At 41.9% G+C, this 17,474-nt stretch overlaps 1 protein-coding gene across 2 annotated transcripts in view; it reads left to right on the top strand.

The window, feature by feature from the left end:
• LOC139751039 (uncharacterized) overlaps positions 1 to 17,474 on the top strand; it is a 442,294-nt gene that overhangs the window by 408,627 nt on the left and 16,193 nt on the right. The window contains exon 6 of one of the 2 annotated variants that reach the window (XM_071666170.1): positions 6,430 to 6,641. The exons of the other annotated variant lie outside the window; for it this stretch is intronic. Within the exon in view, the coding sequence (XP_071522271.1) occupies positions 6,430 to 6,608 (179 nt within the window). The 3' untranslated portion in view covers positions 6,609 to 6,641. The remainder of the gene's footprint in view (positions 1 to 6,429; positions 6,642 to 17,474) is intronic. 2 annotated transcript variants of the gene reach the window in all.

Here is a 17,474-nt window from a genome sequence, read left to right as displayed (position 1 = left end):
AGAGGTAGTGAAAGCTTTGCGGAAGATGAAAGCCGGCAAGGCAGCAGGTTTGGATGGTATTGCAGTGGAATTTATTAAAAAAGGGGGTGACTGTATTGTTGACTGGTTGGTAAGGTTATTTAATGTATGTATGACTCATGGTGAGGTGCCTGAGGATTGGCGGAATGCGTGCATAGTGCCATTGTACAAAGGCAAAGGGGATAAGAGTGAGTGCTCAAATTACAGAGGTATAAGTTTGTTGAGTATTCCTGGTAAATTATATGGGAGGGTATTGATTGAGAGGGTGAAGGCATGTACAGAGCATCAGAGTGGGGAAGAGCAGTGTGGTTTCAGAAGTGGTAGAGGATGTGTGGATCAGGTGTTTGCTTTGAAGAATGTATGTGAGAAATACTTAGAAAAGCAAATGGATTTGTATGTAGCATTTATGGATCTGGAGAAGGCATATGATAGAGTTGATAGAGATGCTCTGTGGAAGGTATTAAGAATATATGGTGTGGGAGGCAAGTTGTTAGAAGCAGTGAAAAGTTTTTATCGAGGATGTAAGGCATGTGTATGTGTAGGAAGAGAGGAAACTGATTGGTTCTCAGTGAATGTAGGTTTGTGGCAGGGGTGTGTGATGTCTCCATGGTTGTTTAATTTGTTTATGGATGGGGTTGTTAGGGAGGTGAATGCAAGAGTTTTGGAAAGAGGGGCAAGTATGAAGTCTGTTGGGGATGAGAGAGCTTGGGAAGTGAGTCAGTTGTTGTTCGCTGATGATACAGCGCTGGTGGCTGATTCATGTGAGAAACTGCAGAAGCTGGTGACTGAGTTTGGTAAAGTGTGTGAAAGAAGAAAGTTAAGAGTAAATGTGAATAAGAGCAAGGTTATTAAGTACAGTAGGGTTGAGGGTCAAGTCAATTGGGAGGTGAGTTTGAATGGAGAAAAACTGGAGGAAGTGAAGTGTTTTAGATATCTGGGAGTGGATCTGGCAGCAGATGGAACCATGGAAGCGGAAGTAAATCATAGGGTGGGGGAGGGGGCGAAAATTCTGGGAGCCTTGAAGAATGTGTGGAAGTCGAGAACATTATCTCGGAAAGCAAAAATGGGTATGTTTGAAGGAATAGTGGTTCCAACAATGTTGTATGGTTGCGAGGCGTGGGCTATGGATAGAGTGGTGTGCAGGAGGATGGATGTGCTGGAAATGAGATGTTTGAGGACAATGTGTGGTGTGAGGTGGTTTGATCGAGTAAGTAACGTAAGGGTAAGACAGATGTGTGGAAATAAAAAGAGCATGGTTGAGAGAGCAGAAGAGGGTGTTTTGAAATGGTTTGGGCACATGGAGAGAATGAGTGAGGAAAGATTGACCAAGAGGATATATGTGTCGAAGGTGGAGGGAACGAGGAGAAGAGGGAGACCAAATTGGAGGTGGAAAGATGGAGTGAAAAAGATTTTGTGTGATCGGGGCCTGAACATGCAGGAGGGTGAAAGGAGGGCAAGGAATAGAGTGAATTGGAGCGATGTGGTATACCGGGGTTGACGTGCTGTCAGTGGATTGAAGTAGGGCATGTGAAGCCTTTGAGGTAAACCATGGAAAGTTTTGTGGGGCCTGGATGTAGAAAGGAGCCATGGTGTCGGTGTATTATACATGAAAGCTAGAGACTGAATTTGAATGAATGTGGCCTTTGTTGTCTTTTCCTAGTGCTACCTTGCACACATGCAGGGGGAGGGGGGTTGTCATTTCATGTGTGGCAGGATGGCGACAGGAATGAATAAAGGTAATAAGTATGAATTATGTACATATGTATATATGTATGTCTGTGTATGTATATGTATGTATACATTGAAATATATAGGTATGCATATATGCGTGTGTTGACGTATATGTATATACATGTGCATGTGAGTTGGTTGCGCCATTCTTTCATGTTTCCTTGCACTACCCCACTAATGCAGGAAACAGCAACAAAGTATAATAATAGAAAAATGAAAAAAATAACTTATTTATATTTATTTTGCTTTGTTGCTGTCTCTTGGGTTAGCGAGGTAGCGCAAGGAAACAGACGAAAGAATGGCCCAACCCACCCACAATCACATGTATATACATACACGTCCACACACGCAAATATACATACTTATACATCTCAATGTATACATATATATACACATAGACATATACATACATACACATGTACATAATTCATACTGGCTGCCTTTATTCATTCCCATCGCCACCTTGCCACACATGAAATAACAACCCCCTCCCCCCTCGTGTGTGAGGTAGCGCAATGACAAGACAACAAAGGCCACATTCATTCACACTCAGTCTGTAGCTGTCATGTAATAATGTATATATATAAAGTGGTTTGGGAATGTCTTGGAAGTAAAGTCGGGGTTAGTGAGAGGATAAGAGCAAAAGAAGGAGTAGCATTGCTCCTGAAGCACGAGTTGTGGGAATATGTGATAGAGTGCAAGAAAGTAGACTCTAGATTGATATGGGTAAAAGTGAATGTGGATGGAGAGAGGTGGGTGATTATTGGTGCCTATGCACCTGTCACGAAAAGAAAGATCATGAGGGGCAAGTGTTTTGGGAGCAGCTGAGTGAGGGTGTTAGCAGCTTCAATGCATGAGACTGAGTTATAGTGATGGGTGATTTGAATGCAAAGGTGAGTAATGTGGCAGTTGAGGGTATAATTGGTGTACGTGGGTTGTTCAGTGTTGTAAATGGAAATGGTGAAGAGCTTGTGGATTTGTGTACTGAAAAATGACTGGTGATTGGGAATACCTGGTGTAAAAAGAGAGATATACATAAGTATACGAATGTTAGTGGGATAGATGGCTAGAGGGCATTATTGGATTATGTGTTAGTTAGTTGGCATGTAAAAGAGAGACTTTTAAATGTTAATGTGCTGAGAGGAGCATCTGGAGGGATGTTCAATCATTATCTTGTGGAGGCGATGGTGAAGATTTGTAGAGGTTTTCAGAAAAGTAGAATGTTGGGAAGAAGAGAGTGGTGAGAGTAAGTGAGCTTTGGAAGGAGACTTGTGTGAGGAAGTACCAGGAGAGATTGAGTGCAGAATGGCAGAAGGCGAGAGAAAATGATGTAAGGGGAGTGGGGAAGGAATAGGATGTATTTAGGGAAGCAGTGATGGCTTGCAGAAAAGATGCATGTGGCATGAGATAGGTGGGAGGTTAGTAGATTAGAAAGGGTATTGAATGGTGGGATGAAGAAGTAAGATTGTTAGTGAGAGAGAAGAGAGAGGCATTTGGACAATTTTTGCGGGGAAGTAGTGCAAATGGCTGGGAGATGTATATAAGAAAGCAGCAGGAGGTCAAGAGAAAGGTGCAAGAGGTAAAAAAGAGGGCAAATGAGAGTTGGGGTGAGAGAGAGTATCATCAAATTTTAGGGAGAATATAAGATGTTTTGGAAGGAGGTAAATAAAGTGCGTAAGACAAGAAAACAAATGGGAACATCGGTGAAGAGCGCAAATGGGGAGGTAATAACAGGCAGTGATGAAGTGAGGAGATGGAGTGAATATTTTGAAGGTTTGTTGAATGTGTTTGATGATAGAGTGGTAGTTATAGGGTGTTGTGGTCAAGTTGGTGTGTGAAGTGAGATGGTCAGGGAGAATGGTATGGTGAACAGAGAAGTTAGTGAAAGCTTTGTGGAAGATGAAAGTCGGCAAGGTGGTGTGTTTGGATGGTATTGCAGTGGAATTTATTGAAAAAATGGGGTGACTGTGTTGTTTATTGGTTGGTAAAGATATTCACTTTATGTATGGATCATGGTGAAGTGCCCGAGGATTGGTGAATGCATGCATAGTGCCTTTGGACAAAGGCAAAGGGGATAAAGGTGAGTGTTCAAACTACAGAGACATAGTTTTGTTGAGTATTTCTGGGAAATTATATGGGTGGGTATTTTTTGAGAGGGTAAAGGCATGTATGATGCATCAGATTGGGGAAGAGTAGTGTGGTTTCAGAAGTGGTAGAGGATGTGTGAAAAACAAATGGATTTGTAGCTTTTGTGGATCTGGAGAAGGCATTTGATAGGGTGGATAGAGGTGCTTTGTGGAAAGTTTTAAGAGTGTGGAAGGTAAGTTGCTAGAAGTGGTGATAAGTTTTTATCAAGGACATAAGGCATGTGTACGAGTAGGAAGAGAGGAAAGTGATTGGGTCCCAGTGAATGTCAGTGTGCAGCAGGGGTACATGATGTCTACATGGTTGTTTGATTTATTTATGGATGGAGTAGGTAGAGAGATGAATGCAAGAGTATTGGAGAGAGGGGCAAGTATGTAGTCTATTAAGGATGAGAGGGCTTGGGAAGGGAGTCAGTTGTTGTTCGCTGATGATACAGCACTGGCGGCTAATTCAGGTGAGAAACTGCAGAAGTTGGTGACTGAGTTTGGTAAAGTGTGTGAAAGAAGAAAGTTGAGAGTAAATGTGAATGAGAGCAAGGTTATTAGGTCAGTAGGGTTGAGGGACAAGTCAATTGGGAGGTAAGTTTGAATGGAGAAAAACTGGAAGAAGTGAAGTGTTTTAGATATCTGGGAGTGGACTTAGCAGCGGATGGAACCATGGAAGTGGAAGTGAGTGACAGGGTGGTGGAAGGAGCGAAGGTTCTGGGAGCGTTGAAGAGTGTGTGGAAGGCGAGAACGTTATCTCAGAGAGCAAAAATGGGCATGTTTGAAGGAATAGTGGTTCCAACAATGTTAAATGGTTGTGAGGCATGGGCTATAGATAGGGTTGTGCGGAGAAGGCTGGATGTGTTGGAAATAAAATGTTTGAGGACAATATGTGGTGTGAGGTGGTTTGATTAAGTAATGAAAGGGTAGGAGAGATGTATGGTAATAAAAAGAGTGTGGTTGAGAGAGCACAAGAGGGTGTGTTGAAATGGTTTGGACTTATGGAGAGCATGAGTGAGGAAAGATTGACAAAGAGGATATATATGTCAGAGGTGGAGGGAAGAAGGAGAAGCGGGAGACCAAATTGGAGGTGGAAGGATGGAGTGAAAAAGATTTTGAGTGATCATAGTCTGAACATACAGGAAGCTGAAAGGCGTGAAAGGAAATGAGTGAATTGGAACAACGTGGTATATTTGGGTCGTCGTGCTGTCAGTGGATTGAACCAGGGCATGTGAAGCGTCTGTGGTAAACCATGGAAAGTTTTGTGGGGCCTGAATGTGGAAAGGGAACTGTGGTTTTGGTGCATTACACATGACAGCTAGAGACTGAGTGTGAACGAATGTGACCTTTTTCGTCTGTTCCTGGCGCTGCCTCACTGGAGGGTAAGGATGGGTGTGTGTGTGTGTGTGTGTGTGTGTGTGTGTGTTTGTTTGGGTTGGGGTAGGGGTGGGGGGTGGGGTGAGATGGGCTATTTCGTGTATGATGTGGTGGTAACGGGAATGGATAAAAGCAGCAAGTATGGATATGTACATGTGTATATATGTATATTTTGAAATGTATATGTACGTATATGTGTATTTGTGGATGTTGATGTATATACCTGTGACGGGGTGGTAACGAGAATGGATGAAGGCAGCAAGTATGGATACGTACATGTGTATATATGTATATGTATATTTATGTATATGTTGAAATGTATATGTGTGGGTATGTATGTATATACATGTGTATATGGATGGGTTGGGTCATTCCTCATCTGTTTCCTTGCACTATCTCACTAATGCAGGAGGTGGCGGTTGATTATAATGATAAAATAAAAGCAAAGAAATATAATAGTAGCATTTATTCATCTTATAGTAATCATCATCAATATTTATCTTACGCTAGACTTCAGACTTTGGGTCCCGATGTTTGCTGATAATTCAGATTTTTTGTGGTTCTTTGGATTGTAGGATTTGTTTCTATTAGCAGTTTCCATCAGTGTATACTCCAGCTACTCTATTCTTATATTATTCAAATGATCACAGTATCTAGAGATATTAATCTCCAAGGTAGGTGATTGTGCTGAGAATAGAAAGACGTTCATATACTGATATTTTTAGTTGGAAGAACAGCCCATTTTTTCAATCTTCCGTAATATACATTGAAGATCCCGAATGTGATTATATGGGCTCGTATTAAATTTTCCCTAAATGGCAGTACAGAAAGCATGAAGATGTACACAGTAATACAACTGAGTTGAAAGTCTTGTCATAAGCTGCTTTCATACGCAGTAAGATCGGTTACTATTAATATGGCAAGGAATGATATGAACATTTCTCATTTTTCATATGCCATAAAAGGGAACAGTGGTACATAATCAGAAAAAGTTTCACTTTGAAATTGAGCTAAAGCCAAAATGCCCTCAGCTTTTGTACCCCGAACTGTTCATGCTTTATGCTCATCTTATATCCATTCCCTGGTATACTTGCATCCCTGCTCACTAAGAACTGAAGTAGCTCTCACCTTCCTCTTATTCCCTCTTGATTGACTCTTGTTTGCCTTGTTTCAGATATGGCACTAAATTTGTCGACAGGCAGCAGTCCGAAAGACACTAAAAGGTGGCCCTCCCGACAACCTGTAAATTGCCAATATTGCGGAGTTCGCATATCGATGGCTTTCAATCTCCGAAATCACGTCAAGCGATGCAAAATGCGGCCCTACAATGCCAGCACATTCGAGCCCATATAACCACCATCTCCTCTCCTAGCAAGGCGTAGTCAGGTGAGAAGCTAGTAGAGTGCTAGAGACAGTTATGTGACCAGACCAGCCAATATGAGCCTTGAACCAAAGTTAAGTAGAAATAGTTACTCCAGATGCATAAGATATTGCACAAAGTTGATGAATCACAGGCTGGATATTGTCGTTCACGTCACATATTCGTAGGATTAGACATCCCACTGATTAGGCTGAAGAAGTGAATTCGTGCAGTTCCCTGAGAATTTTCTATATATACATGTGCATAGTCAACGTAATTGTATATATATATATATATATATATATATATATATATATATATATATATATATAAATTTATATCTTTACTCACTTACATTCTGCCCTAGGAGTCGCCTCTGTCTTTATGAGGCTCCTGCAGCATTCAGGAAGCCAGCCACATCCACCATTTGGGACCATGGGTCATAAAGTTTTCTGATGTAGTTTGTACATTTATGTGCAGAGAATGCAAGGCAATTGAGTGGTAGGTGATTGATGTCTGTTTTGTGATAATTATATTTTGGTCATAAAGGGTCTTAGGGTATGTTGAAATTGTGTTTTTAGTGTTGTAGGGATAGGTGATGTCCAGATTGTAGGCAGGATAGCGTGACTCATGTTTGTCTGGGAAGTGTGCTTTCTGATGGGTGTGTGCCTAGTAGGCTGGAGTTTGACTTGAGTTAGGATGGTAGTTTTTAGTGCTTCTCAGTTTAAGACTGAGGGGGGAGGGTGGTTGTTTAGTGCATCTCAGGTTACGGCAGTGTGTATGTGTTTTGTTAGTCTTATATTTATTAGGAGTAGGAGGACCCTTGAATAGAGGTTGCTGAAGTATGAGGCAGGAGTAAGCATTTTATTTTTACTTTGCAGATGGTGGTCAATTTTGGAGTGGTTTGGGCAGCAGGGGTTCAGTGCTTTTCCATGGAATTGAATTCCAAGCATGCTGAGGTGGGATTGTATTGGGAGGATCTTTGTTTCATGATGTAGGTGTTGAGTGTTTATGGTTGGTAGGCAGACAGTGATTGCTTTGAGTGCGTGATCTTGTGTAGTTTGCAGCTTTGTTATACTTACTTTTGAGAGAATGGAAGACCAGGCATGTGGGGTGTAGTTAAGAGTGGAGAAGATGAATTGTTTTTACAAGATTTAAAGGGATTTCTTTTCCTGTCCAAATCTAGTGCCAGTTAGAGTTCTAAGGGCATTTAGTTTGCCAAATTTTTGTGTTGATATTATTGGTGTGGGGAGTGATTGTTGTGTATGTCACACATAATGTCTGGGATCGTTGGAATTTTATGGAGAGAGATTGATTGACCATTCAAGGTGACATGAGGGTGTGAGCTAGAGTTAGGTCTGTCCGATGTTAAAAGGATGATCAAGGACTTCTTTGGAGATACGAACATTCTATTGTGGGTGAGCTATTGTTTCACTTGTGTAATGTAGTGCTGCACGTATGTTGTTCCTAGTTTAGTGTCAGGATGTTGTGATGTAGTTTTTTGAGGTCATCTTCATATGAGAGGACTTTCAAGTTTTGATTTCTATGCTAAAATCATGGGAGGTTATGTAGGAAGAGACTGATGAGGGTTTAAGCTGGAACTGTTCCCTTGGCAACTCTGTTGTAAGGATTAAGTGTTTTAGAGTTGAAGATATATATATTTATACTCATGCATCCCCTTGAACACAACATCCACAGTAGGTCAAGAGGTCCCTTTAGAGTTCTACCCAACAGCAACACCGCCGGGGTAGCTTCTGGCTATGGTGAACTTTTCACATCCAAAGCCTCCTTCCCACCTTTGTACATCTACACAACTGTCAGGAAAAGGACTCATGACACTTCACCAAACCATGCCTTTTTCCAACACCAGTGACACTACAAAACAGTTCACAGATAAGGACAGTGCTGTAGCAGTACAGTCCATAAGTGTAAAACTTCACAGTACTAACTACAACCCAATCATTGCCTCCATACCGTGTTCTTCCACATTCTGTCCAGATGAACTCCCAGCTCCAAAGCCTGACCAGTATACTCAGCACTTATCATTGCTCACCATCCCACTTGGCTCAGCACTCTTACCCAAGATCCTTGAGGTAAAAGCCTCATAAACCAAATGCAGCCTCTTAAAATCCTAAACTAACACAACCAGCCAGCAAGACTCTCATCCCACCACCTCCAGCAGCCAGCCTCACAAGATATCACCTTCTCACTAGCCCTACACAGGGACTGCCTGTAGCATGCTACTGGAACTGTCCTCTGACCACTTGCCTATTCTAACACTCCATCTGGCCCACCCACCACACCTACACACAGCCATCAAAATAATTTTACACATACTACAGGAAAGTAGACTGGTCAGTTTTCACACAGAACATAGAAACAAAGCTCCAGAACTACAGTATGGATGATTTCCTGTCACCTAAATGCTGTCTCACACTTCATTAACATCTCTAACCAAGTCATCAGAAAGCAAATACTGTATGGATATTCCCCGCAAGGTACGTTCATAAAGCAATGAAAGCAGCTCATACAGAACCACTTATCTGTAGAAATCAGATAACAAAAGCAAATTTTAAGTAACACCATCAGCAACTTTATCACTGAAAGGCAAACTACAAATTGACATGCCTTCATCAACACAGTGGACCACAAGACACTGCAGCCAGCTCTGATGCATGATGAAGAAAATCCAGATTTACTGCACTAATCCATCCTGACTCATGAAGCATTATTGACCCATTTCACCAACATCCCTTCTCCCAAAGAACTCACAAACATACTCATGAAACACTTAAAAATCAGCCAAAAACCAACATCACACCTAAACAGGAGTCATGATAAACCAACAAATTTTTTTCCAGAAACAACTGCTCACCAGCATTTCACTTCCACCAATACAAGCAATGCATTTGAAACCTCGAAGAAGTCTCCTGCAACAGGCCCTGATAATATATTAAACTTTGGCATAAAACACTTTGGCCCAGTTACAATCCAATTGCTGACAGATGTCAACTACTCCTGGCTACACAACAGATCTTAAACGTCCGGATGGAAACTTGCTGACGTATATCAGTGCAAATACCCTCGAAAGTATCCAGTTCCCAACTCCCCCTCCTCTAACTACTCTAAATCACTTCTGGCTTCAGTATCCACATTCTGTGAAAAATTGATTTAGAACAGAATGAAGAAAAATATCCCACCATTACCTACATAACTAGGCTTCAGACCTAAACACTCCACCACCTTTTTACCTGCTAACGTAACAAAACATCCCAGCTGGCTTTAACTAACGACAACCCCTCTCCCACTGAACACTAATGGCAGTGGTCATCAACAAAGCATTTTGACACTGTCCCACAATACATCTTCTCACAGAGAATACATGACACCATGATGCCACACAGTGGTTGGCCAGTTTCATAGCTGACTACCATGCCAGAGCCACTTACACTGGCTTCACCTTTAAGATGATTTACAAAGCAGTTCTTTTTCCTGCCATCTTCAGTCTCTTCATACACGACATCCCATTACCTCCAGCAGACCAAAGCATGAGGGTCCTCTCATATAGAGTCAACTTCACAAACACATCACAACTCCCTGACACCAATGTAGGAATAAACATATAGCACTACATTACACAATTGGAACAATGATTCACTCAGAATAGAATGTCTACATCTTCACAGAAGTTTCAGTCACTCTTTTAACCCCAGACAGACATAAATCTAGCTCACATTCTCCATTCACCTTGAATGGAAAATTACTCTCATTGAACAAAACACCAACCATTCTAGGCATCACATACATCAAACACTTGACATTCACTCGTACACCGATGACATCAACAAAAAAGCAACACACAAACTACTTGCCTTCAGAATGCTAATTGGCACATGATTTGGACAAGAAAAAGAATCCTGTAACATCCTCTACAAACAATATTTCTTCTTTTTAGTTTATGCATCATCTATGTGGTCTTCCATCCTCTCAAAAGCAAGTATAATGAAGTTGGTACCCACACAAAATAGTGCACCCAGAACAATCACTAGCCCCTTAGAAACACTCAACACCAAATGGTGAAACAAAGATACTCCAAATACAATCCCAACTCAACATGCTTGAACCTCAATTATATGAAAGAGCATTGATCCTTCCCACCCAAACTGCTCCTCCATAATTAACTGCCAGTCACCCTGTGAAAACGAATGATTACTCTTGCCTCACACTTCAGTAACCTCTACTCACATTATATTTATATATATATATATATATATATATATGTGAGAAATACTTAGAAAAGCAAATGGATTTGTATGTAGCATTTATGGATCTGGAGAAGGCATATGATAGAGTTGATAGAGATGCTCTGTGGAAGGTATTAAGAATATATGGTGTGGGAGGCAAGTTGTTAGAAGCAGTGAAAAGTTTTTATCGAGGATGTAAGGCATGTGTACGTGTAGGAAGAGAGGAAAGTGATTGGTTCTCAGTGAATGTAGGTTTGCGGCAGGGGTGTGTGATGTCTCCATGGTTGTTTAATTTGTTTATGGATGGGGTTGTTAGGGAGGTAAATGCAAGAGTCCTGGAAAGAGGGGCAAGTATGAAGTCTGTTGGGGATGAGAGAGCTTGGGAAGTGAGTCAGTTGTTGTTCGCTGATGATACAGCGCTGGTGGCTGATTCATGTGAGAAACTGCAGAAGCTGGTGACTGAGTTTGGTAAAGTGTGTGGAAGAAGAAAGTTAAGAGTAAATGTGAATAAGAGCAAGGTTATTAGGTACAGTAGGGGTGAGGGTCAAGTCAATTGGGAGGTGAGTTTGAATGGAGAAAAACTGGAGGAAGTGAAGTGTTTTAGATATCTGGGAGTGGATCTGGCAGCGGATGGAACCATGGAAGCGGAAGTGGATCATAGGGTGGGGGAGGGGGCGAAAATTTTGGGAGCCTTGAAAAATGTGTGGAAGTCGAGAACATTATCTCGGAAAGCAAAAGTGGGTATGTTTGAAGGAATAGTGGTTCCAACAATGTTGTATGGTTGCGAGGCGTGGGCTGTGGATAGAGATGTGCGCAGGAGGATGGATGTGCTGGAAATGAGATGTTTGAGGACAATGTGTGGTGTGAGGTGGTTTGAGCGAGTGAGTAACGTAAGGGTAAGAGAGATGTGTGGAAATAAAAAGAGCGTGGTTGAGAGAGCAGAAGAGGGTGTTTTGAAATGGTTTGGGCACATGGAGAGAATGAGTGAGGAAAGATTGACCAAGAGGATATATGTGTCGGAGGTGGAGGGAACGAGGAGAAGAGGGAGACCAAATTGGAGGTGGAAAGATGGAGTGAAAAAGATTTTGTGTGATCGGGGCCTGAACATGCAGGAGGGTGAAAGGAGGGCAAGGAATAGAGTGAATTGGAGCGATGTGGTATACAGGGGTTGACGTGCTGTCAGTGGATTGAATCAAGGCATGTGAAGCGTCTGGGGTAAACCATGGAAAGCTGTGTAGGTATGTATATTTGCGTGTGTGGACGTATGTACATGTGTATGGGGGGGGGGGGGGTTGGGCCATTTCTTTCGTCTGTTTCCTTGCGCTACCTCGCAAACGCGGGAGACAGCGACAAAGTATAAAAAAAAAAAAAAAAAAAAAATATATATATATATATATATATATATATATATATATATATATATATATATATATATATATATATATATATATATATATATATTTTTTTTTTTTTTTTTGTCGCTGTCTCCCGCGTTTGCGAGGTAGCGCAAGGAAGCAGACGAAAGAAATAGCCCAACCCACCCCCATACACATGTATATACATACGTCCACACACGCAAATATACATACCTACACAACTTTCCATGGTTTACCCCAGACGCTTCACATGCCTTGATTCAATCCACTGACAGCACGTCAACCCCGGTATACCACATCGCTCCAATTCACTCTATTCCTTGCCCTCCTTTCACCCTCCTGCATGTTCAGGCCCTGATCACACAAAATCTTTTTCACTCCATCCTTCCACCTCCAATTTGGTCTCCCTCTTCTCCTCGTTCCCTCCACCTCCGACACATATATCCTCTTGGTCAATCTTTCCTCACTCATTCTCTCCATGTGCCCAAACCATTTCAAAACACCTTCTTCTGCTCTCTCAACCACGCTCTTTTTATTTCCACACATCTCTCTTACCCTTACGTTACTTACTTGATCAAACCACCTCACACCACACATTGTCCTCAAACATCTCATTTCCAGCACATCCATCCTCCTGCGCACAACTCTATCCATAGCCCACGCCTTGCAACCATACAACATTGTTGGAACCACTATTCCTTCAAACATACCCATTTTTGCTTTCCGAGATAATGTTCTCGACTTCCACACATTCTTCAAGGCTCCCAGAATTTTCTCCCCCTCCCCCACCCTATGATCCACTTCCGCTTCCATGGTTCCATCCGCTGCCAGATCCACTCCCAGATATCTAAAACACTTCACTTCCTCCAGTTTTTCTCCATTCAGACTCACCTCCCAATTGACTTGACCCTCAACCCTACTGTACCTAATAACCTTGCTCTTATTCACATTTACTCTTAACTTTCTTCTTTCACACACTTTACCAAACTCAGTCACCAGCTTCTGCAGTTTCTCACATGAATCAGCCACCAGCGCTGTATCATCAGCGAACAACAACTGACTCACTTCCCAAGCTCTCTCATCCCCAACAGACTTCATACTTGCCCCTCTTTCCAAAACTCTTGCATTCACCTCCCTAACAACCCCATCTATAAACAAATTAAACAACCATGGAGACATCACACACCCCTGCCGCAAACCTACATTCACTGAGAACCAATCACTTTCCTCTCTTCCTACACGTACACATGCCTTACATCCTCGATAAAAACTTTTCACTGCTTCTGACAACTTGCCTCCCGCACCATATATTCTTAATACCTTCCACAGAGCATCTCTATCAACTCTATCATATACCTTCTCCAGATCCATAAATGCTACATACAAATCCATTTGCTTTTCTAAGTATTTCTCACATACATGTATATATATATATATATATATATATATATATATATATATATATATATATATACATATATATATATATATATATATATATATATATATATATATATATATATATATGTTTGCTGATGATACAGCGCTGGTGGCTGATTCATGTGAGAAACTGCAGAAGCTGGTGACTGAGTTTGGTAAAGTGTGTGAAAGAAGAAAGTTAAGAGTAAATGTGAATAAGAGCAAGGTTATTAGGTACAGTAGGGTTGAGGGTCAAGTCAGTTGGGAGGTAAGTTTGAATGGAGAAAAACTGGAGGAAGTAAAGTGTTTTAGATATCTGGGAGTGGATCTGGCAGCGGATGGAACCATGGAAGCGGAAGTGGATCATAGGGTGGGGGAGGGGGCGAAAATTCTGGGAGCCTTGAAGAATGTGTGGAAGTCGAGAACATTATCTCGGAAAGCAAAAATGGGTATGTTTGAAGGAATAGTGGTTCCAACAATGTTGTATGGTTGCGAGGCGTGGGCTATGGATAGAGTTGTGTGCAGGAGGATGGATGTGCTGGAAATGAGATGTTTGAGGACAATGTGTGGTGTGAGGTGGTTTGATCGAGTAAGTAACGTAAGGGTAAGAGAGATGTGTGGAAATAAAAAGAGCGTGGTTGAGAGAGCAGAAGAGGGTGTTTTTGTAATGGTTTGGGCACATGGAAAGAATGAGTGAGGAAAGATCAACCAAGAGGATATATGTGTCGGAGGTGAAGGGAACGAGGAGAAGTGGGAGACCAAATTGGAGGTGGAAAGATGGAGTGAAAAAGATTTTGTGTGATCGGGGCCTGAACATGCAGGAGGGTGAAAGGAGGGCAAGGAATAGAGTGAATTGGATCGATGTGGTATACCAGGGTTGACGTGCTGTCAGTGGATTGAATCAGGTCATATGAAGCGTCTGGGGTAAACCATGGAAAGTTGTGTGGGGCGTGGATGTGGAGAGGGAGCTGTGGTTTCGGGCATTATTGCATGACAGCTAGAGACTGAGTGTGAACAAATGGGGCCTTTGTTGTCTTTTCCTAGTGCTACCTCGCACACATGAGGGGGGAGGGGGATGGTATTCCGTGTGTGGCGGGGTGGCGATGGGAATGAGTAGGGGCAGACAGTGTGAATTGTGTGCATGGGTATATATGTATGTGTCTGTGTGTGTATATATATGTGTACATTGAGATGTATAGGTGTGTATATTTGCGTGTGTGGTCGTGTGTGTGTGTGCATGTGTATGCGGGTGGGTTGGGCCATTTCTTTCGTCTGTTTCCTTGCGCTTCCTCGCGGACGCGGCAGATAGCGACAAAGCAAAATAAACAAATAAATATATATATATATATATATATATATATATATATATATATATATATATATATATATATATATATATATATAAATATATATATATATATATATATATATATATATATATATATATATATATATATATATATATATATATATATATATATATCCCTGGGGATAGGGGAGAAAGAATACTTCCCACGTATTCCCTGCGTGTTGTAGAAGGCGACTAAAAGGGAAGGGAGCGGGGGGCTGGAGATCCTCCCCTCTCGTTTTTTTTTTTTTTTTTTTTTTTTTTTTTTTTTTTTTTTTTTTTAATTTTCCAAAAGAAGGAACAGAGAAGGGGGCCAGGTGAGGATATTCCCTCAAAGGCCCAGTCCTCTGTTCTTAACGCTACCTCGCTATCGCGGGAAATGGCGAATAGTATGAAAAAAAAAAAAAAAATATATATATATATATATATATATATATATATATATATCCCTGGGGATAGGGGAGAAAGAATACTTCCCACGTGTTCCCTGCGTGTCGTAGAAGGCGACCAAAAGGGGAGGGAGCGGGGGGCTGGAAATCCTGGGAGCCTTAAAGAATGTGTGGAAGTCGAGAACATTATCTCGGAAAGCAAAAATGGGTATGTTTGAAGGAATAGTGGTTCCAACAATGTTGTATGGTTGTGAGACGTGGGCTATGGATAGAGTTGTGTGCAGGAGGGTGGATGTGCTGGAAATGAGATGTTTGAGGACAATGTGTGGTGTGAGGTGGTTTGATCGAGTAAGTAATGTAAGGGTAAGAGAGATGTGTGGAAATAAAAAGAACGTGGTTGAGAGAGCAGAAGAGGGTGTTTTGAAATGGTTTGGGCACATGGAGAGAATGAGTGAGGAAATATTGACCAAGAGGATATATGTGTCGGAGGTGGAGGGAACGAGGAGAAGTGGGAGACCAAATTGGAGGTGGAAAGATGGAGTGAAAAAGATTTTGAGTGATCGGGGCCTGAACATGCAGGAGGGTGAAAGGCGGGCAAGGAATAGAGTGAATTGGATCGATGTGGTATACCGGGATTGACGTGCTGTCAGTGGATTGAATCAGGACATGTGAAGCGTCTGGGGTAAACCATGGAAAGCTGTGTGGGGCCTGGATGTGGAGAGGGAGCTGTGGTTTCGGGCATTATTGCATGACGGCTAGAGACTGAGTGTGAACGAATGAGGCCTTTGTTGTCCTTTCCTAGCGCTACCCCGTACACATGAGGGATGAGGGGGATGGTATTCCATGTGTGGCGAGGTGGCGATGGGAATGAGTAGGGGCAGACAGTGTGAATTGTGTGCATGGGTATATATGTATGTGTCTGTGTGTGTATATATATGTGTACATTGAGATGTATAGGTATGTATATTTGCGTGTGTGGACGTGTGTGTATATACATGTGTATGGGGGTGGGTTGGGCCATTTCTTTCATCTGTTTCCTTGCGCTACCTCGCAAACGCGGGAGACCGACAAAGCAAAATAAATAGAATATATATATATATATATATATATATATATATATATATATATATATATATATATTTTTTTTTTTTTTGCTTTGTCGCTGTCTCCCGCGTTTGTGAGGTAGCGCAAGGAAACACACGAAAGAAATGGCCCAACCAACCCCCATACACATGTATATACATACGTCCACACACGCAAATATACATACCTACACAGCTTTCCATGGATTACCACAGACGCTTCACATGCCTTGACTCAATCCACTGACAGCACGTCAACCCCGGTATACCACATCGCTCCAATTCACTCTATTCCTTGCCCTCCTTTCACCCTCCTGCATGTTCAGGCCCCGATCACACAAAATCTTTTTCACTCCATCTTTCCACCTCCAATTTGGTCTCCCTCTTCTCCTTGTTCCCTCCACCTCCGACACGTATATCCTCTTGGTCAATCTTTCCTCACTCATTCTCTCCACGTGACCAAACCATTTCAAAACACCCTCTTCTGCTCTCTCAACCACGCTCTTTTTATTTCCACACATCTCTCTTACCCTTACGTTACTTACTCGATCAAACCACCTCACACCACACATTGTCCTCAAACATCTCATTTCCAGCACATCCATCCTCCTGCGCACAACTCTATCCATAGTCCACGCCTCGCAACCATACAACATTGTTGGAACCACTATTCCTTCAAACATACCCATTTTTGCTTTCCGAGATAATGTTCTCGACTTCCACACATTCTTCAAGGCTCCCAGAATTTTCTCCCCCTCCCCCACCCTATGATCCACTTCCGCTTCCATGGTTCCATCCGCTGCCAGATCCACTCCCAGATATCTAAAACACTTCACTTCCTCCAGTTTTTCTCCATTCAAACTCACCTCCCAATTGACTTGACCCTCAACCCTACTGTACCTAATAACCTTGCTCTTATTCACATTTACTCTTAACTTTCTTCTTTCACACACTTTACCAAATTCAGTCACCAGCTTCTGCAGTTTCTCACATGAATCAGC

This window comes from Panulirus ornatus, chromosome 10 (assembly GCF_036320965.1).
Source record: "Panulirus ornatus isolate Po-2019 chromosome 10, ASM3632096v1, whole genome shotgun sequence".
Lineage (NCBI taxonomy): Eukaryota > Metazoa > Arthropoda > Malacostraca > Decapoda > Palinuridae > Panulirus > Panulirus ornatus.
Note: the sequence above shows the minus strand (reverse complement) of the source record. Positions and strands in the feature narration are given on the sequence as shown.